Below are 22,623 nucleotides of genomic sequence, written 5' to 3' on the forward strand. Positions count from 1 at the left end.
TTTTAGGGAAAAATTTTTATTTGAGATAATTAACAAAAGCCTAAGATTATTTTTTAAGTACCAAAATTTTACACTCATAGGATTTTACAAAAATGCATCCCTTACAGTTTTTGATTCACTTATTTGGTGTCTTCCCACTGAAAACCTTATTTTCAAAGTGAGAAACCTAGATCTAAAACACCCAATGAGGATACAATGTGCCAAGTATAATGAGAAAAAACTGGGTAAGAAATAAAAACATGCTGCTCGCTTTTTTTTTTTTTTTCCCTCTTTCTTTTCTCCCCTCTCTCTTATTAATATACAGCTTTAGGAAACCGGCTGGTTGGCTGCAGGCACATCTGGATGTGTTTCTTAAAATTAAAAGAATAAATTAAATAAAAGTGTCTAATGCATCAAATCTTCCAAAGCACAAGAGAAATCCACGTGGCAGCTTAAGAATCTTCAGTATGTGGTTTAGAATTTCTTAGGAGACAAGGGAGTTTGGAATGGAACAGCATCCAATTTACTAAGAATTTACTACCTCAGCAGCTCACTGGGTAATGAACTAGAAGACACAATAGTGCTTCATTAACCTGGCAACATTTTCCTTCAAGGTAATCATATGCAAAGTAGGCTCTATAGGTAGGTTTTGTACCCTCAGTATCTTCAAAAGTTACAGATTGACTCAAGGACATAAGGGACTTGCCCTCCCTCTCTGGAAAACAATGAATGTGGAAATGATAAAGGACAAATAAATGCTTACGGGTTGATATCAGCTCCACAGTCTAGTCTGATACATGCTTGCACCAAATATCTGAGTCGGGGCTCCAAACCTCCCAACAGTGCTTTCGACCTAGTTTTCCATTCAAGCAGTCACTCCTCACACTATGAAAGTTCATCCCAATTTCTTGGCTATTTGAACTGGGAAAGGGTGACCTATGGGTGACCACACCTTAGTGTCACCTAGCGCCCATATTCCTAGAAAAGGCATCCACTGATGTCCTTCACCCTCACTGCCTGCCACCCACACACAGATAAAGATACTCCATGCAGAGAAATGAAACACACCTCTAGAAAATTCTTTCATACTTTCTCCTCAAAATTCCAATACCTCCTCATCCTCCTGGGGATGCCCACTTCCTGTTTGGGATGATGGAAGCAATCGGGACAGACTTACACGACTCTGCCTCCTGCGTCCCTGCCCTGGCTCTCGGGCTGCCCTCCTGTTTCCACCAAGGAACTGTCTGTGCTCCCCTCTGAGGCACCTCCTGGACTGGAGCACCTCCTGCCCGGGCAAGGGTATGGCTCCTGTCACTCTCTCCTCTCCCACATCATCAATTTTTCCCTCTTTGCTGGATCTTCCCGCCAGCACACCAACACACCATCATTTTTACCTTGTTTTAAAAAAAAAAACCTTAACCTCGCATTCCTCCTCCAATTCCCCCCACTCTTTTTCTGACCCTCCTTCTTACAACAAACATGTCAAGAGTTCCCACATTTCAATTTCTTGCCTCCATTTTCTCTCAAGACCTGTTAGATGGAGGTTTCACCCTCACCACTCCACCCAAACTGCTCTTGACACACACCAGTGACTTCTGTGTTGTTATGTGACCCATCAGTAGTGTTCCTCGCAGCCGACCATGAACACCTTCTCTAGGCTTCCCACTCGGCCCTGCTTCAGTTAGCTCCTCAATTCCGTGATCTCTAACATGGGCCGTTCCCTATCCACCCTCACTCTCTGGGAGGTCTCACACTCTCAGGGCTTTACATGCTATCTGTCCAGGGACTATGGCCAAGTTTATCTCTGCAGCCCACACCTCCTCTCTGAATTCCCTATTTGTCTATCCAGCCGACTACGGCACCCCTCTGTGCAGATATCTAATAGACACCTCAAGCTTACCATGACCAAAGTCAAAGCCCTGGGCTTCTTCCCAAGCCTGCTCTTACTGGCTCTTCCTCAACAACTCCTTCTAGCGGCCCAGGGTTAGAAAACCCAAGTGTCATTCTCCAATCTTCCCTTTCTCTCACGCCACATAACCAATCTCTCAGAAAATTCTATTTACTTTCTGTTCAAAATAAAGCCTGATCTGAACCTTCCACTCAAATCATTCATGAAAAACATGTCTGTGTGTGTGTACACACATGTGTGCACGTGCTCATGCACGGAGAGAAACAGAAAGAATATCAGAGCAAGTATGGGGCATAATGTTATTAATGGCGGAGAATCTGGCTGAAGTTTATATAGGGTTTCTTTATTCCTGATACTTCTCTGTAAAATTATTTCAAAATTAAAAAGTTAAAATGAAAGAGAAAGTTTTAAGAGGCTTACCTACCAAATATAATATATAAATCTTGATTGGATTCTCTCTGGAAAGGAATACAAATATAAAAGACATTGAGAGGAAGATAATTGGGAAATCTGGAGATGACTTATATATTAGTTTAGTACAATAACAGTATTCTGTTTATATAGGAGAACATCCTTATTTTCTGGAGATTCATGCCAAAGCATAAAGTCTCACAATCTCTGTGGTTTAGTTTTTTGAAATGGGTTCAGTAAAAAATCATGTATGTAAAGCAAATATGTCAAAATGCTAACAATTATTGGATGTGGGTGATGAATACATGGTGTTCATTGAACTATTGTTTTTCTCTTTTATATGTTTGAAATTTTTTAAAATTAAAGCCTTTTAAAAATCCAGAATCTGAACTCTCCTCATTACTTTCACTACTACCACCTTAGTTTAAGCCACGAAGAACTCTCACCTGGATTACTGCAGTACCCTTCTACCTCGTCTTTGTGCCTGCCCTTACCTCCCCATAGATTATTCCAAACACGCCAGGCAGAGCGATCCTGTTAGAATGTTCATCAGAACAAATTCCTCCCTGGTTCAAAACCCTCCAACAGTTTCCCTCCTCAGAGCAAAACACCAAAGTCTTTACAATGGCCTGCAAGGCTCTGCACAGTCTGGCCGCCCCCTTACCTTGCTTCTCCTCCTCCCCTCTCCCCTTCAACTCCAGACACCTCTGACCTCACAGGGATCAGGTACCTCCTCCTCAGGGCATTTGCAATTGCTCCTCCTCTGCCTTTAATGAGGTTTCCTCACTTCCCTCTGGCCTTGGCCCCAATGTCATCTTCTCAGGGAAGACCTCCCCAATGTACATACCCAAGGCCCTGTCCATACACACACTCTTGATCTTTCTTCCCAGCTTTACATGTCTCCATAGCAGTTTGAGCCAATGGATATCCTACCTGTTTTACTTACTTGTCTACTGTCTCCTCCCTCAGGGAAATGTATAATAAACTGTATCCCAAGCACCTATAAGACTGCTTGGCATATAGCAGGCACTCAAAATATATTTGAGCAGTAAATAGAACAAAGACATGGCAAATAACCTCTAGAAGGTTGTAAGCCCTGATATATGTGCTCATTCATTCTGAAAACATTTACTGGGTACCGTTTAGGTGCAGGCCCAGTCCTAGGTGCTGGTTACTCAAAAAGGGGTAAGACAGACTCCTTGCCCTGAAGGAATTTACAGTCTAGCAGATAAAAAGAAATATAAGAGCCATGAACTGTTATTGTCACTATTAAAGCAGCACACAAAGGAGGGACTTAGTTCTACTTAGGAAAAAGAGAATGGGGGTGTGGTGCCTCCTTCGTAGAGTAGGGGAGGCCACCCAGGTTATAATGATCTGTTTCCAGGTCTGCTTTTGCTAGCAGAACACCGCGCCTGGCATAAAGTGTCACCCGATAAAAATATCCACAGTTTCCTAAGTGAAGGTGAGCCGAATCTTGATGGAGGAGCAGGTATTTGTCGAGTGGATAGAGCAAAGTGGCCTGGGGGAGAATGAGCAAAGGCCAAGGGGCCACCTAGCAATACAAGCCAAAGAGAGATAGATTGTTATAAATCTCATGAAATTCTTAGGAAAAGCTAAAACGTGATCAAGAAGTGAGTCCACACAAAGAAGGCCCTTCTTTGCTTCAGAGATAATTATAGTGCTACTATAGCGTGATCATGAGTATGATAATAGCTAACCTTTATTACGTGCTTGCAAAGCAAAAGTGCTCTATGTATTTAAAACAACTCTATAGTCCCATTTTAAATGCAAGATATTATTTCGACCCTTGTTAAGTTTCAAGAAACTGAAGCTGGGCAAGTTGGTGGGTGGTAGAGACAGGCAGGTAGAGCTGGCACCCTAGACCCTGTGCCTGCTCGCCCAGTGTGCTGACTTCCTGGCCTAAGATATAAACCTCCCAGTTATACCACAGGGGCCTCACCCTGCTGTTTAGACAAGTAAAGAACTGTGGTTTCGAATTACATGCCACTTTAAAAGTCAGGAAGGCAGAAAACCATGTTCTCACATCTAAGTCCAAGAAACTTTTTTTCAAAGGAGGAGATGAAGAAGTAAACAAAAATATGAGCTTTAACTCCTCCAAAAAAAGTAATCACATCAAACCTACCAAATAATTACATCTTCAAGCATCTGGGGATTTAATATCCCCAGATAAAATGCATAGTAATAATATGTATATTAGAGTATTTAAGCAAGCTTGGAATGATATTATTTGACTAGGTAGGGGAATTCAATTCATTTTGCCAGCCTTTAATGCATAGGAATTAGAATAATCAAAAATAATTACTATTCTTGAGCTCTTAATGTTAGGCACTATCCTAGGTACTTTATGGGAATTATTTTATTTAGTCATTGTAACAACTCCATCAGGTTTTTACAATTATTAGCCCTGTTTTACAGATGAGGCAACTAAGATTTAGACGATGAAGTAAAGAGAAAGTGTCATTTACCTAGCAAGGGAAGTGATCCTGTTTTTCTATCTAGCATCTTATACAGACTCCAGCATATAGTAAATGCTCAAAAAATTCTTACTGAACTGGATAAGTATTGGAAAGACACAGAAAGATGAACACTTAAAGTCATGGAGTAAGAGAGGCTTTTCAGTGTTAGTACACCAAAGGATTAGCTCGGATTCATGTAAACACTTCATAATTCCAGGTAGACAATATTTTATTTTTAAATCAATAAAATAGAAATGATGCACATAGGTTCAAGTCCTATTTGAGAACTGGAATCAATAAAAACCTGAAATCAATTCAAGTTGGACACATTTCCATGACTAAAATTAATAACGGGACAGAGAATAGGAGATGAGAACTACCATCTCGATTAACAATGGAAGAAAAAGAAGAGTGTCCGCGGGAAAGTACAGCTAAAAGATGAAACTTTGGAGGACATTCTGCATTTGGCTACTTCCTGAGATCTGTACGGGCCTCTCAACTAGTGCTACAGGTGCAGGTTTAAGCCTCTCACACCTTATCTCACACAGCAGACACCACAGTCTTCATATATTGAGAATTTCTCACTCGGTTTCCGTTTTTCTGCAAACAGTATCCTAGTCTTCAGATCACTGAGTTGGACTCGATATAAACCAAAAGCCACCCCCATATTCCTGCCCCCTCCAGCCTCTCACCTAACCCTGCCCACACCCTTACCTGCCCCTGGGGAAGGAAGGGAGAACTGTAAGTTCGGTGATGACTCTGGACAAAAGCTGGGTTCCCCTGACAGGGAGCATTAGTGGTCCTGCATAAATAAGCATTTCCGGGCTCAGTGACTCTCCTAGCGCCCAGCCCAATAATAAACACTGTGAGCCTTAATGGTATGCGCTGCACTGTGGGAAGATCCCGCAGGATCCTATTCCAAAATGGTCACACGTTATTCCATGGCTATCACTAGGTAAACACTGTTCCTTTGAAAGAAAAAACTTACACAAATAAAACCATGATATAATCCACGTAGCTTATATGCGTCAATATTAATTCTGTTCCCCAAATCCACCATAAAATGTATTCACAAGAAGCTCTCTACATTGACCAGTTCTTAGACTGATCTCAAATTTGGTTTGCCAGCCCTCAAGTACTCATTTACAGTGTGATGACTCAGCCCTGTCCCCAGGGGCACTGGATGCTCCTGTGGCTGGCTCCCTTCTCAACTGTTGTGCCTGTTTCCCAATCTGAGCTCTAAGCACCAGAGAATAGCGATTTTGTCCTTTTTACCTTTAAATGTCCCAGCGCCAAGCCCTTCCACAAAATTGGTCCCCTGTAACCATTTGGGAAATTGAAGAAAATTAAGTCCTGAGGGTGCGTGGTATGTTCTGGGTTTTCTGGGACAATCTTGATTTCAAATCTTTACTTGTCCCCAAAAGCATACAAGCATGTTCATGCTCTCCTGACTGCACGTCTCGGTTTTGTTCTTCTAATGCTGGGCCTTCACTGCCGAGGGTTAGCGGTATACTACCCGTCATCATGGGTCCCATACCCTGGCTTTTGTCCTGTGAAATATGACACAGTAAATACAGACAATAGTAAAATAACAATCTAATTTGGCTCTATGTCCTTTCTGTTGGATGTTTAAATTTTGCATGTTTGTGTGGGGCTAGGAAAATAAAAGGGGAGATATCATGCCAATCCTATGTACTATATGTATTATCCTCTTCAGAAGAACAAGATAAAGGCTGGAAGGCAAACCACACAAGGAACACAGGAAGGTACCTGTTTAAAATCATCTCTATTACACAAATAAAAAAATAAAGAGTTCAATTTTAGTCGTACATTGGTATGAGGCATTAATAATACAAAGCCGGTTCTATAAATGGGCCAAGCCCTGAGTAAACACGAGATTGTTGAGAAAGCCCGGACACTGTGGAGCAGAAGAGCAGGTAGCCCTAGATATTTGAGGAGAGGGTGGGGAGAAATGCCCAGGGCTTTAGCTTGGCAAGCGGGGCTCAGCCTGCCTCTTGCCTTTCCCTCCCTCACGCAGCCTGCACCCTCCATGCTGACTGCAGCTCTGCGATCACACCGTGCTCTTCAGGTGACTTCCACTTCCTAGAGCAGCCTTTGCCACCCTCACTCTTATTCCCCATTTGGTCCACGTAACCATCCTTGAAAACTCAGCAGTGTCACCTCTTCCAGAAAGCCTTTCCCATCTCCTCCCTCCTGACATCAGCCTTCCCTAAGACTATTTGAAAGAATAAATTTGAGTTTCCCCCAATTAAATTCAGGCCTCTGGTCTCCAGAGGTTCACTCCAATCCATAAAGTCCAAATAGTTGATTCATCAGTAGACATTTATTGGGGTTTTACAAAGCACCAGGCATTGTGCTGGGCAGTGGAGGTACAAAGATGGGTAAGACACAGTCCCAGAACTCAAGGTGTTGACAGTTAAATATAACTGCAGAGATAGATGCAAAGAGTGAAACAGCAAGCCTCCAAGTGTTCTAGCAGAGAACAACTAAAAGTGCTCTAGGTGTAGCAAGGAGCAAGCAACAAATTTAACCCGAGTCTTGCATAAGCCAGAGGGGGAAAGGAAAGAGAAAGGAGCTTATGGTGTGCACATGTGACACCAAACTGCCCCCTTTCCATATTTCCTCTGAATGCAGTAACACAATATTGCAGAGTTTTCTCTAACATTGTGCAGTTGAAATAACACAAGACCCTTTAGGCAGAGCTGGGAGCAAATCCCAGCTCTATTGCTCAGTAGCTGTGTGGTATTGGGTCAGTTAGTCCAACTCTCTTTGCTGCAGTTTCTTCATGTGTAAGAATGGCTTTTAAGATCGAACACGTTACACAGGGTTGTTGTTTACATGTAAAGGCTCCATCACAGCATCTGGAACATAACACAACCTCACTGGTTATCTGTTTCTCCCCAGGAGATCTAAGTCTCCTGGCAGCATCAGTGCCCATTACATCTACAAGAAAATCTATTATATAATAATTTGTAAGCTGAAAATGTATAATTTCATTACATCTGTGGCTAAATAAAGGAAGTACAGGAGTTAGCAGAACCTTGCACAATTAAGCAATATGGCCAAGACTGGAGCTTTTAAAGCCCATTCTGCTGTTAACCTTGACCTGGGTGTTGTCGTGCACCATGCGTGTAACGCTGCACCATTATCTCACTCACGGTATATCCTCCGCAGAACAGTATCCCTAACTTCCCTACCTGGTTGAGCCCTAAGGGCAGTAAACAGCCTCCCATCAGCTGGTAACTGCAAAGAAGCTCTATATAGGCAATATAAAAAATGTTAGCCAAATTTATAGTGATTTTTCTAAAATACTTTAACTCGTTCAAATCACAAGAGTCTTACAGACACTGCCAGCAGTTCAACTTTACATTTAAATGAAAATAGTTGGCCTTAATTGCTTTTAGTTAAGTTTTCTCTCACATGGAGGACTTATTACGAGTTTAGATTTGGGGAGGCCTACAAATAAACCTCAAAAACCTGCTTCCCCAATAGTCATTTGGAATCTGCTCAAATATTCCCAGTTTGGGAAATGACTAGGTGTCCTGTGGCTTCATCCAAAGGCCCACCTCACCACCACCATCTTCCACAAAACTCATTCACCCCTGACATTACTGGGCTCTCTATTCAAATATCAGAAGTCATGTGCAATGTGCCAGCTTTCAGGACAAACACAGTCAAATTAGTTATGGTTGAGGACTCTTTTAAGCCTCTTGTCTGCCCCTTGCCAAGGGCTGTGGTCACCAGGAGCTAATCACAGAAGGGCAAACAGCCAGGAGGAAATCAAACACTCTGGCTCCAACCAGAGGACACCTGCCCCACGACAGCAGGAGGTGAGTGCAAAGGAGGGAGGATGAAAGAGAAGGAAAGCGAGAGGGCATGCCAGACTGGATTCCCAAGAGGAAGGGACAGAGTGCTTCCTTTTCAGCAATCTAAAACATAGTTCTCTTGATGGCATATTACGATACAAGGCCTAGAATAACCGGTGACCGGGGCAATAAGGAAGAGGCCCTGGAAAGGAGGTTATGGCTCCCTGCTTAAGGTATTGAACAACTTCACTAATAAGCAGAATCAGCTGCCCCTGTGAGTCCCACAAGTTCGGAAACTGTTACTCAACTCTGCAACCCCAGTTGAAAGGGAACCAGGCACTGAGAGATGCACGTGATACATACATCCCCTCATTGAAATCCCCAGAATGACCCATAAATGGGAGTTACTGTTTCTCTTTCACAGAAGAGGCTTCTAGGGCCCTGCAAAGTTAAATTACTAGCTCAGGGTGACAGAGCTTGAGCCAGGATGTGAACCAGGCACATTTGATTCCCACCCTCAAATTTATTCCAGATCAATCCCCTCCTTAGCCCTAGTACTGTCCCTGCACACAGAAGGTAACAACAGCAAACTCCTGTGCCCAGAAGCCACGCTGACCCCCTAAGGCTGATCAGACAGCCCTGGCCCCCAGAGAGCTGGTTTACTAAAGCCAACACCACGGAGCACCAGCCTTTGTTCCTCTCCCCTCCTGGCAGAGGCAAGCTGTGTCCTCCTCACAATCACCAGGGCAAATTTTAAATCTCTGTGGTTCAAAGACATTCACTGTGTTGTGACATTTCTCCTGCGGTGCTTCAAAAGCCTCGGCTCCTAGAGGCGCAGCGGGCACCATTCCCTGCTGCGGAGGACGCCTGTCTCACCCACTGCTGTCACACAGCTTCACTGCAGCGAGTCAGAGGTGTGGAGGCTCTGAACTCACATTGGTTTTGCATCTTTTTCTTGTGCGTGAGTCATGCCTGAGTCGACAGTCCTGTGAATCCACACGGCTTCTGCCTCCTTGGGGTTCCACAGAATAAAAGAGCTTCATTCTAAATTCAAAGCCTGCTTTCCTTGCATCTCTATGGATCTCTGCTCCCAAAATGACCAACACTAGAGCAGCCTCTGCAAGGTAACGTGCCTGTGGCACTGACGGGGCCATGTGGCCAGTGCACGGCTGTGACAGACTGACGGCTGAGTGAGTGATGACACTGAACGTGGCTGAGACTCACTACCTCCTCACCACGTGCGAGACACCTTTCCAAACACTTTAAATATACGAACTCACTTAGGCTTCTCAACAGCCCTAGGAGGCAGGCACTATGAATAGTGTCCATTTTACAAATAAAGACACTGACGCACAGGATGGCCAACAACACTCCCAAACACCGCACGGGTTTGTATTAGGCAGAAGATGCAAAGTCAGGCTGCCTGGCTCCACGGCCCACTTCCCTCACCACTGCATTGCCCCATCAGTTCTGCCAGAAGGCTCGCGGTGAAAATGTGACTGTCTTCCAATGTGAGCATAATGCAAATTTCACATGTGCTTCTGTGTTATTTTGTCTGCCAGAAACACTAGATGAACACAGAAAACTGCACTGAGCTCAGCTGGTGGCCTAGGAATACACACACACACACACACACACACACACCCCCCTCAAACCTGTCTGAGCCACCTCAGTTCACAGGTGTTATGAGCCACACCTACCTGGTGTCGCAAGATTCCCTCTGATTTCAGATCCTTCTTTGTGCATTTCACAGTAGTTCACAAGCTGTAACCCTTCCAACATTATTCTAGACTGAATTGTGTCCTCCCGCCCCCAGAATTCACATGTTGAAGCCCACCTCTCAATGTGACTGTATTTGGAGATAGAGCCTTTAATAAGGTCATGAAGATTAAATGAGGCATAAGGGTAGGACCCTATTCCAATATGAGTAGTGTCCTTAAAAGAACAGGAAAGGGTACCAGGGATGTGCACACACACAGGAAAGGCCAACGAGAGAGGCCTCAGGAGAAACCAAACCTACAACACCTTGATCTTGCACCCCCAGCCTCCAGACCTGTGAGATGATACATTTCTGTTGTTTAAGCCACCCAGTCTGGTGTATTAGTCTGCTCAGGTATGGCAGCCTGCACAGACTAATACACCAACACCAACAGCAACTACAAGCAAACTTCAGGTCTTTTTCAAGGTAAAGCACCATATTTATTATAGCATTTATGTATTTCTTAACCATTAAACTTATGGAAAACTACTACTGTTTTTATTAGGTTTCTATCTTTTCTTCAAGGTGTCACTGATAAGGCCTCTAACCCACTTTTCTTACAAGCCCCTATGTTACGTGGTTTGCTGTGGAATTTTGCATAGTGTGGCCATATTTAGGAATGCATATGTCATATTATAGCACAACTGACTATACTGCCACTTACAGGTCCTGAAGATGAAGCATAAGACGTGACATTTCCACGGTCTTCTTTGAGCACTCTGATGAGCAGGTTCTATGACAACAGTCTCAAGAAAGGCAGGCACCAAGCACCAACGCACAGTATGTGTAAGTATTTGCGGGGGCACATGTATAAAATATGACACTGTATAAGTAATAAATGTTAAAGTCTTTATTTTTTGGTGGTAGGCTTTGGGCTATCTTTCCCCCAAATTCTTATGAATATTATGTAAACTTTTATACATCCTCTACAATTAAAATTGCTTATAATCATTTACATGATTCTCTTCTAAATCAGAAACAACTAGCTTTTAAAATAGATTAAATGATAAATAAAAACAGTATATAGGTTCAAAAAACAGAATTTTATAAGAACATTAGGCCTTAATAAATTCAGTTATACCTCTATATAGTCTGTCCTCTTTATCTAATTCCATGCTGGCCAAAATTACTGGAAAATTATCAAGAAAGCCTTAAGAAACTTAGGACCTAAAGAAAAGCTGACCACTCAAATGTAAGAAGAGCACAGCAGTACCTAATATGCAGCCAGCTTGACCAAGGTATGGCCTGTCTGATATTTTTAGCAAAAATCTTTTTTCCTTCATTAGCCAGTGCATATGCATTAGAGGCCTAGCCATCTGCCATCAAGGAATGCGAGAGGCTTACTCTAAGTGGGAAAGCTAAGTTCACTTGCCGCAGGTGGTGGGTCTAGAATAGAAAGAGGGGGGGAAGGTTTCAAAAGCTTATTCAAGACAGAAGGGTAGACTGTCCAACAGTCCAGTTCATCAATACTCAGAATTTTTGTAACGAAAGTGATGCTGGCTTGAGGATACTAATACCTTCAAAGAATGTCTGGTTAGGCTAAAGGAAACTGCACAGCATCGTGGCATCATGTCCCAGCAATACTGGCGATGGGCATACCAATTACAGAGCTGTTCTGACATTTTCTACTACACGGTGAAACTCTGAGAATTGGATGACTGTGCCTGGCACTATGAGACCACATTGTCTTTCTTGAAACTCCGAAAGAACCACAAATAGTATTGGAAGCCTAAAGTAGGGTTCGGCAAACTATGGCTTGAGGGCCAAATCCAGCATGCCATCTGTTTTTGTACAGCCCACAAGCTGAGAATAGTTTTTCAATTTTTAACGGCTGAACAGTATCTTAAAGAATACTTTATGACACATGAAAATGACAAATTCAAATTTCAGGATCCATAAATATAGCTTTATGGGAACAAAGCCACACACATTTGTGTTGTCATTGTCTCTGGCTGCTTCTGTGCTATAACAGCAAAGTGGTAATTGCAACAATGTTTTTATGGTCTAAAATATTTACTTTCTGGCCATTTACAGGAAAAGTTGGCTGACCTCTACCCCAAAGCTAAAACTGACCTGAATACAACCCACAGATATAAAACTGTTTAAAGTAATAGTCTTGAATGACAAGACATTCACTGAGCAATAACTAGGACTGTAACTATGCGCTTTGGATGACAGAAGCTGTCCACCAATCCAGGGACTATATTGTATTAATGGGCAGACAAGAGCCACCATCACCACAACAGAAACAAAACAGCTCAACCCTGAACTTTTCAGAAACTAAGAGACTATCCTCCCATCTGATGATTAGCTTCTTTTCCAGACTTATGATCAGCATCTACACACTGCTGATCATGTATCCTTAGTACTGAAAAAATTAAGATGCCATTTCTCTAGAAGATCATACTTTCTTACTCCCCCTTCAAAAACTTCATTAATCTCAAAGAGATTTTCAGTAGTTAATTTTGAGAAAGATGTTCATGTCACGATCTAATGAAAAAAATAATCAAAACTGAATTTTCTCTCTAGCAAAATTTTGTCTATCACCAGACTATGGACTACGTGGACACAGTTTACAAATATTCGGTTGTTTTTTTTTGCAAACAAGGAGCTAGTTACAAAAACTTGTTGAAGGTATTCACCACACCAGTTCCTCAGATCAGAGATCGATCTGAAATATAGGGATATGAGAGATTCACATGCTTGTTTCTTGTATGACCTTGCTCCCCTTCCCCCACATAAATTAGTTGGCTCTACTTTCTTACTAAGGTCACAAGACAGCACTGCTGATTTACCCAAGTAAAAATGGCTATTTAGGTTCACAGTGACCAAGATGGTGGCATGGGAACAATTGGTTAAGCCACTTATGTTTCACTGATGAATTACCCTCAGTTCAATGGAATCAAAATTAAGAAGATCACAGGGTTTCTTTGCAGAAATAAAGTAACGGTTTCAAAAGATTTCCAGCTTTTGGTTGAGTCTGCTGCCACTGTACAGAAGCACCCAGATACGGCAGCATTTGTGGGTAGTTTTAATCAGTCTCAACTCTAAAATCGAATTCTTAAAGAAAAGGGAGTCTTCAGCAGTCAGCTTACACAAAACAAGCTCCATAACTTTAGCACCAGATGGAGCAAACTTCAGTTCAAATAAATTAGTATTAGTCTGTGACACGAATATGACTTGCCCTACATTTTCAGATTATCATATGGGAGATTCATCTTTCTGATCAATTGGAGACTGCTTAAATGAAACCCGTACTCCCTCCCAGACCTGTACATGAAATGTACTGCACGACAGTCTGAAAAATGATGGGCATAGGGAAAGCCCTAATGACAGGGAAACCATTTATTCTGACATCTTATCTCTGCCTCTTCCTGTTTCATCCAGTAGATATTTTTTATTGCATTATTTATTTTATATTATCCTGAATGATAGAAACCTGCAACTCTGATGCAGTTGTCAGAGTAGGACGGCATAGCTTCAGCAGTCTAAAGGCATGATCTCCACCAGCACCAGCTTCCATTCTGAACCAGTTTCTCGTAAAATATCTCATATGACATCTCATTTTTGTAAATTCTTCACTCCCTGTTGAAAATCTCTATTTCAGTTGTCAATAAGGATTTAAACGCTTCTGGAAGAAATATTCATCAAAACTGACGTGACTGTGGATGACCAACATCAAGTAAGAGGGAAAATAAAAAATCACAGCAATGTTTCAGTGCTTTACTCGCTGAACAACAACTTCTACTCAGTCCATTTGCATGAAATGGGTGTGCCAGAAATTGGACGTGCCAGCAGATGCTTACAAGAACTGTTTGGCGTGCATGTTGGTGCCATTCCACACTGCTGAAAGATGAAATACAACTCCCCTGAAGTAATTCTGTATTTTCTAAAATAGTAACTTATATAATAGAAAAACTATAGATTCTTTATATTTTGGCCCTCAATCTACAAAGCCCTAAATTTGTGTTCTCTTCTTTCTAATTTGATTTTTCATATTTCTGAACAGCAGTCAGCTCTCTTGTTAATCAGGTATGTGGGTCATAAGCGCTTGGGGCATTTCTTCCAAGATATACATGTCCAGACCCTCCCTGTGTCATCACACTAACACCCTGGGATGGAGCCTGAGCAGGTGTATTTTGAAAAGGTCACCAGATGATTATGAAATGAATCCCTGGTTCAGAATAATTATTCTAGATCATTTTTATAGGCAAATAATTATGACACATACAGGTACATATATATGACAATATAATTCTACTTTACCCCTCATGGTGTTCTTTAAATGTTCTCCTTTGCATACCTTTCTTTCCTCTGAATTTCTGTCTTTAAAATTGTCATGGAGATTTCCATAGGTAATTTTCCTAGACAAATTTTATGCTAAGTGTATGTTAGATACTCTTCATTTGTGGGGGCAAAGTGGCTAGATCAGCAACTCCTTCCAAAATAATGCCATTTTAACACATAGTCATGTAACAAATATTTATTCAGTAGAGTCTGTGTCATGGTGAAGGCTGAGAAGAATGCAGGAAGTATAAGACATGGCCCTGTGCTCTTCAAGGAACACTTATGATAGTACAGCCAGGTTAAGAAATGTTAAGTAATCGCATAAGGCAGCATATGATTCAGGATTAAATTGCTAGCACTTAGAAAAAGTGCTCTAAGGATTCAGAAGAAGTTGTACAGTCTCCAGACCCAACAGCCAGGCCATACTTCAGAGAGGGCCTGGGGTCTAAAGAATGGGTGGGGGATCAATGGGAGAGGTAGTAGGTGTTCTGGGCCAGGACACCACACAAACCAAGGCAAGAGGGAATGAGGCATGGGCAGTGAAAACCCAGCCCTCTGGAAGGAAGAGGTCACTTGGGTGACTGGTATCAAAAAGGCAAAGGCAGGCACCATTATCAGACTCAGGTTCCTAAAACTTACCCTACAGTTATATTATTAGAAAAATCATCAAAGTTTTAAAGCAGTAGAACACGGGAATAGTAGTATTTTAGAAAAATGTTTTGGGTTTCTTTTTTTTTTCCTTTGGTATCTCTATGAGTATGAGAGATAAATATTAATAATAAGGAGACTATGAGAGCAATTAGGATCTGGGCTATAGTGGTGAGTTTACAAAGAATTAATGTAACCCAGTGGCTGACTGGCTTGAGTTTCCAGCCTGTAGCCCAACGGAGGCATATGAACAAGAGGAGAAAAGGGGAAGGCGGGAGTGGAAGCAAGTCAGAGCTGCCAGCTGGAAACAGCAGAACAACACCAGGGAAGGAACATCTGCCCTGGACACATGGCTGTAGAAGAAGCTGGTGAAAGGAAATGATTTCGACACAGAGAACAGAAGGTAGAGTAAGGGAAATAAAACGTTAAAGACTGAATCTGGGGAAATACGATGCAAACGACCACAGGGGAAATGCAGAATAAATGATGCAAACAAAAGACCTTGGAATGGCAGGAGAATCTAGTAGCAATCCAGAAGCCAAGGAAGAAGAGTTTCAAAGCAAGAGTTCATCAACGTTATCTCCCACAATGGAGAGGTCAAAGGCCACTGACATTGCTCCAGTTCTAGTCCCAGCAACCCCGTGTACCCAACCCACAGTTGATCTTTTTCCTTTAATCTCTAGCTACTGACTGTCCATATCAGTAATTTACCACACACATCTGGTTATTTTCTAATGTCTATCATCAGTCCACACACACGTGGATATTATACATCTTACTACCTTGACACTGTGATAAAAAGCCTGTTGAGGGAAGAAATCATAATTTATGCACTGCCTCCCCTCACCATGGTGCCTCCACATTGCCATGCCACAAGGAATCCTTTAGAAATACCTTTAATTGATTATAACTATGACTGTCCTGTTTATTGTGGTATGCAGATAAAGACCAGCTGAATTCAGAGAGAAGACACAGACCCTGGTCTAGCATTGGTCCTTGCTACTGAAAGTGCGGTCCATGGACCAGCAGCAGCAGTATCACCTGGGAACTTGTTAAAAATTCAGAATCTCAGCTGCCATCCCAGACCAAATGAACCAGAATTCTGCATTTTAACTAGATTGCCAAGTGGCTGATGTCTATACACACTGGTATTCAAGAGAAACTGGTCTAGTCTCAGTACGGTATAGAAGGGGCTAGCACCAAGTTATCAAAGAGGTTAGCTGGAGAGATAGCATGTGAGTTTCAGCATGTCGGCATGTGCTAAGACCCAGCTTTGCCCTACTCAGACCCATGGCTCATTGACAGAACCCAAACCCTTTGAGGATGTGGCAAGGCCAGGCTCGGAAGCAATCTGACTTTTGACCTGGAGCCCAGATATATAAATCCTTCTTCCATAAACTGTCACTAAGTTCAGTTCTAGAAAGCACTTTAGAAATTGTATCTACTAGGTTGTTTTTCCTGGTTTTATAAATATTCTGACCTTCTAAAGATCCTATTTATGCTCTCAACATTTACCCAGCCGTAGGAATTTATAAAATGTTTCTGCTTCCCATTCATTTCTCCGGTAACACCAGGTTTCCCTCTAAAGTTGCAATTACTAAAATATATTTTGGGCCTAATTAAAATCCAAACCTGAAAATGCAACTTCAATCCCAAATAGAAAGGGCCTCCAACTAAGAGAGCTACACTGAGAGCACTCTTGTTTAAATGGCCAGGTGTCCGGGAAAAGCTCCCTAAAGAAAGAACTGTAAGACAAAGCAACAGTCATATCCCAGAAGATGAAGATCAAATGGGGTAATGACTCTCAAAGCAGAACCTTCCCTTTGTTGGGGATGTTCTCAATGCTTCAATATTTCTTTCTCTGATTTTCCTATAGAGAGGTATATTGAGTATCACTCCCCCAAAATATCACTGTGCTAGAAGAGTTCTCTGTGGGTCTCTTATTATTTTTAACAGCTTTATTCATATATAATTTACACACTATAAAGGTCACATTTCAGAAATGAAAGAGACTTTCCTTCCATCCCCCACCTTCAAGCAATGCTTGATTAAACTCACCCAGGAATGTAATAAAACCATTTTTTAACTCTCCAGGAATGTAGGACACTGGCATGACCCTGTGATAATATGTCCTACTATCTCAGTCTTTATCAGTGGAAGGAACATCTTGACTAAGTCCCTGCTATAAAAAGTCAAACTATCAGCATCTATAGAAGTAATGACTTTTAATGCTATATTTCAAAGATGCCTGGTTGGAACACCACCGTAGGCCCCTGTAATCTGCTTACTTTGGAGGAACTCCATGAGGAAGTGAGCTTCACTTACTGCATCCAAAGTGGAAATCATAAATTCTTCCAAATGACTATTCCCCCATTTTTCTTGAACTATTTTTCTACCAAATGGCATGCTTTTGAAGGGCTGCTGGAGCCTGCATGGATCTGTTATTTTTCATTTCAAGGATGGCATGAGTACTTAGGCAGGCTTTTCTTTCAAAAAGAAAACAGCAACTTACATGCTCTCACAGAACCTCGTCAGGGTGCTGGGCTTCTCCTGATTGCGTCTTTGTCGAAACCAGTGTTGAATGCTTCGAACGTCCCAGTCCAGTTGCTTGGAGAGGCCTTCCAATCTCTTTTCATCAGGATGCTATGAAACAAGGTACCAGAAAATCATTTTCAACCCATTTGCATCTTTCCTGGCCTATGTTTGAGATTTTTTTTCCTATTGTTTACTATCTGCTACTGAGATTTCTGTTTACCAGTGAGGATCTAGGCCTTCTACTAGCAACATGAACATAAATGAACACTAGGACAAGAAAGATTACTCATGATGAAACAATACTGAAAAGCATGAATCTTGCTCTAATGCTTACACTTCTCCTTATCAGCAAGATACTTCCCTAGGGGCAAAAAGATGAGATGGAACAGCCAACTGGCTGAGTCAGCTCTGTCAGCGTTCAAGGGAAAAGTGCTCAGTGAAGGTGAATTTGCAAAGAGGCATCATTGAAATATTTCACTTTCTCAGGAAAAAAATACCATACCCAACTATCACCTATCAGAATCTTGTAGGACAGACAAAAAGCACAGAAAAATCTCAGAATGCTTCACTTAAGCCTAAGGTACCATTTCTACTATCAAATGTATTTCTCCTTCCTTCCCCTTCTCACCCCCTCCCTGCCCCATTCTTCACACATTCCTCTTCTATTCTTTTTTTTTTTTTTGATCATTCCTTTTGACCATATCCCACATTGAGTCTTTTACTAAGAATACACATTACTTGAAGACATAAACTTGGTGAAGTAGCAAGATATGGCCCCGAGACGACAGGGACAGGTCCAATTCCTCACTCCACTGGCCTCTCTAAGGCTCAGTTTCCTCATCGGGGAAAAAAAAAATGGATTGTTTATCAATCTAAATGGGATTGCAGTAAGAACCAAATGTGCAAATGTATGTAAAAGTCAGAAAATGTTAGTTTTCCTCTTTTCTATCCCTCCCCTCTTTTCAATGTGTTAGAGAGAGCATCTTGCCAACAATCATGTGAGGGTACCTACTACACAACAAAACTAAGCCAAGTGAGTTCCATTCCTTTATTTATTCCATCTTTTCTTTAATATTAATGATGTTATTTTAGTCTCTCTTTACTTTAACATTAATGCTTTAATGTTACTGATCAGGAAAATTAACCACAAAAGGGGTAGGGAGAAGGTAGCCTAACCAGCCTTCAAGTTATATGGGTGGAATGTACATATATAATAAAACCTTTCTAAAAGCATCTCAAGCAACTCAAGGGGTCAGTGCTATGGACTGAATGCTTGTGTCCCACAAAATTCATATGTTGAAACCCTAATTCCCAACATGATGGTAACAGGGGGCCATGAAGGTGGAGCTCTCATGATGAGGTCAGTGCCCTTATAAGAAGAAACACCAGAGAGTGTGAATGCGTGCACTCGCTCATTCTCTCTCTCTCTTTCTCTCTCTCTCTCTCTGCCATGTAAGGATACAAGAGCAGGTGGCCATCTGTAAACCAGGAAGAGGGCCTTCACCAAAACTCAACCATGTTGGCACCCTGATCTCAGATTTCTAGCCTCCAGAACGGTAAGAAATAAATGTTTGTTGTTTAGCCACCCAGTCTATATGGTATTCTGCTACAGCAGTCCGAATTGACTAAGATAGCCAGACACTCAGAAAATACAGCAAATGGCCTTAGGGTACAAAATGTGCTGACCTAGAACTATAAACGTAATTTGCTAGCTTTCAGTTGGGCACACACTTTGAGTTGGTTTTTTTAGTAGTAATGGCACCAACTACCCTTACCTTTCATGTCTCTCTTAATCAAAAATATGGCAGGGAGAAAACTCACTGTCTATAATATAGTTTAGCTATACCATTATCCTAGCAAAATTCATTTTTTATTTCAATTTATTTTCTAAGTTTATTGGCAGAGAAAACATTTACATGATTCACAAATTAAAAATTATCCAAAGTTTCAGCTTCTAACTTTGTTCCTACTCTCTCAGTCCCTATTCTTCCCTTCCTACTAGGTAACCACAGTTATTGAACCAGTTTATTTGCAGTTATTTTATGCAAATATAAGCAAATTTGAATATGTATTCTTAAATCCACCCTTGTCACACAAATGGTTGCATACTACAGACATTGTTGTGGACTTTGGGTATTTCACTTTACAATGTATCTTGGAATATTTCCCTATCAGTTTATAGAGAACACCTTCATTCTTTTGTAGGGATATACCATAATTTATCCATTCTGCTTTAATGGACATTTACATAGCTTCCAAACTTCTACAGCTATAAACAAAGCTGTAATATATAACCTTGCCATGGGTCATTCTATTTAGGTTTATCTGTGGAATAAATTCCTGGAAGTGAAAGCTATAGATCAAAGGGGTCTATACATTTACAATTTATTTCAACATTGAAAAATTACTCTCACTAGTGATTTTGCCAATTTATACTCTCACAAGCAAGAGTGTGCATTTCCCAGAGCCTCAAAAGAGTTTACGGGACTTCTCCTTTTTTTTTCCAGTCTGATATGTAAAATGTATTATTCTCAGCGTAGTTTTGATTTTTCTTTTTATGAGAGAAATGTCTTCTCATGTGTTTTAAAAATCATTTTATATTTCCTTTTTTTGTGAAGAGTATGCTCATATCTATTGCTTGCTTTTTTTTTCTGATTTGTTGACATTTTCTTTTTTTTTTTTCCTTTGTCCATTTTAAACTAACTTTTTTTTATTTTAGCATATTATGGGGGTACAAAAGTTTAGGTTATGTATATTGCCCTTGCCCCCCCATCAGAGCTTCAAGTGTGTCCATCCCCTAGATGGTGCGCATCACACTCATTATGTATGTATACACCCATCCCCTCCCCCCCCACATCTGCCAGACACCCAATTAATGTTACTCCTAAATGTGCTCTTAGGTGATGATCAGTGAAACCAATTTGATGGTGAGTACATGTGGTGCTTATTTTTCCACTCTTAGGATACTTCACTTAGTAGAATGGGTTCCAGCTCTATCCAGGAAAATACAAGAGATGCTATATCACCATTGTTTCTTATAGCTGAGTAGTACTCCATGGTATACATATATCACATTTTATTAATCCATTCATGTATTGATGGGCACTTGGGTTGTTTCCACATCTTTGCAATTGTGAATTGTGCTGCTATAAACATTGAGTGCAGACATCTTTTTTATAGAATGTCTTTTGTTCTTTTGGGTAGATGCTCAATAATGGGATTGCTGGATCAAATGGTAGGTCTACTTGTATCTGTTTAAGGTATCTCCATATTGCTTTCCACAGAGGTTGCACTAGTTTGCAGTCCCACTAGCAGCGTGTGAGTGTTGCTATCTCTCCGCATCCATGCCACATTTGTTGACATCTTCTTTGTTGATTTGTAGGATTTCTTCATTTGTTAGGGTGATTAAACTCTTGGCTATATCATAAGTTGCAAACTTTTTACTAGAATGTCATTTGTGTTTTAGAATTTGCTTATGCTTTTTTTGTTTTTTACTTGCAGAAGTTTGTTAAAAATATATTTGAATTTATTATTCTTTTTTATTATAGCTTCTAAATTTGGAGGCATATTTATAAAAGCCTCCCTTATTCCAAATGTTCAAAAAATTCTCCCAGAATTTTTCTAATTCTTCTAATACATTAAGGGCTTTTAGTTTTACATTCAAATCTTTAGTGCACTTAGAATATATACTGGTATTCAGTATAAGGTATGAATCTAACTTTGTTTCCATATGGCTATCCAATATCCCAATACCATCATTCATCTTTTCCCCATTGAAAAACCAAATTTCTTCCATTGGTCTATTATTCATCCGCCAGTATATACAGTTAGTTTTCTCAGAAATCTTCATTTATTTTTCTATATAAACTTTAGAATTAGCTTGTCTATTTTCAAAATAAACAAATTGTCAAACAAGCAAACCTGTTGGTAGTTTTAATAAGATCACACCAAGTTCTTAAATTAATATAGAGTAAATTGACATCTTTATTCACTTTGCCTTCTGTGTCCTTCAAGAGTGTTTTGAAAATCTTCCTTATAAAGGTCTTCCACACACCTTGTTATGTTTGTTCCTAGGGATAATATCCCTCTGGTTTCCACTGTAAATAAGGTATTTTCTTGTATCCTTTAACTGCTTAGTGTTTACATATATGGGAAAGCTACTTGCTTATTACTAATTTTGTACTAAAATTTCATATTGTTTGTGGTAATTTTTCACTGTATTCTCTTAATCTTTGGGGTCTACAATCATAAAATAGCATACTACTGTAATGTAAGCTCCATAAACGAATTTTTATTATGTTTTTTCACCAGTTCCTAGATTATGGAAGGGCTCAGTAAATAATTCTTGAATGAATGAATAAATCTTCAAATACCAATAGTTTTGCCATCTCCTTTCCACTTTTTATGACTTTATTTTCTATTTTCTTTTTCTTATTTCCTTGTTAATTCAATGAAAAATTCAGCACGATAGTGGTTTTAACAGGCATTCCTATCTGTTCTGGACTTTTAATTTTCTCATTAAGTAAGGGGCCAGATTTAGAAACAAGATACAAATACATTTATTATGTAAAAGAAACCACCTAGTCCCAGTTAAATAACTTATTTTAATCAAAGAGATGTTAGGTTTCAGCATCCATGGAGCATCATGTACTTTTTTTCCCTTGGAGCTATTAATAAAATGAATCCTATAGATTTTTTTTTGTATGAAATACAAAGAGGGTCCTGCATTCCTAAAGTAAACTCTATCTGGTGATGATAATTCTTTTAATGTGTTACTAGATTCTGTTTGCT

The 22,623-nt window shown here is 40.6% G+C and overlaps 1 protein-coding gene across 2 annotated transcripts in view; it reads right to left on the bottom strand.

Moving 5' to 3' along the window:
- Positions 1–22,623, bottom strand: part of CERS6 (ceramide synthase 6) — a 261,277-nt gene that overhangs the window by 158,135 nt on the left and 80,519 nt on the right. For both annotated transcript variants that reach the window (XM_069494452.1, XM_069494528.1), the window contains exon 3: positions 17,810–17,940. In XM_069494452.1, coding sequence (XP_069350553.1) covers positions 17,810–17,940 — 131 coding nt within the window. The remainder of the gene's footprint in view (positions 1–17,809; positions 17,941–22,623) is intronic.

Source organism: Eulemur rufifrons, chromosome 1, assembly GCF_041146395.1.
Source record: "Eulemur rufifrons isolate Redbay chromosome 1, OSU_ERuf_1, whole genome shotgun sequence".
Taxonomy (NCBI): Eukaryota; Metazoa; Chordata; class Mammalia; order Primates; family Lemuridae; genus Eulemur; species Eulemur rufifrons.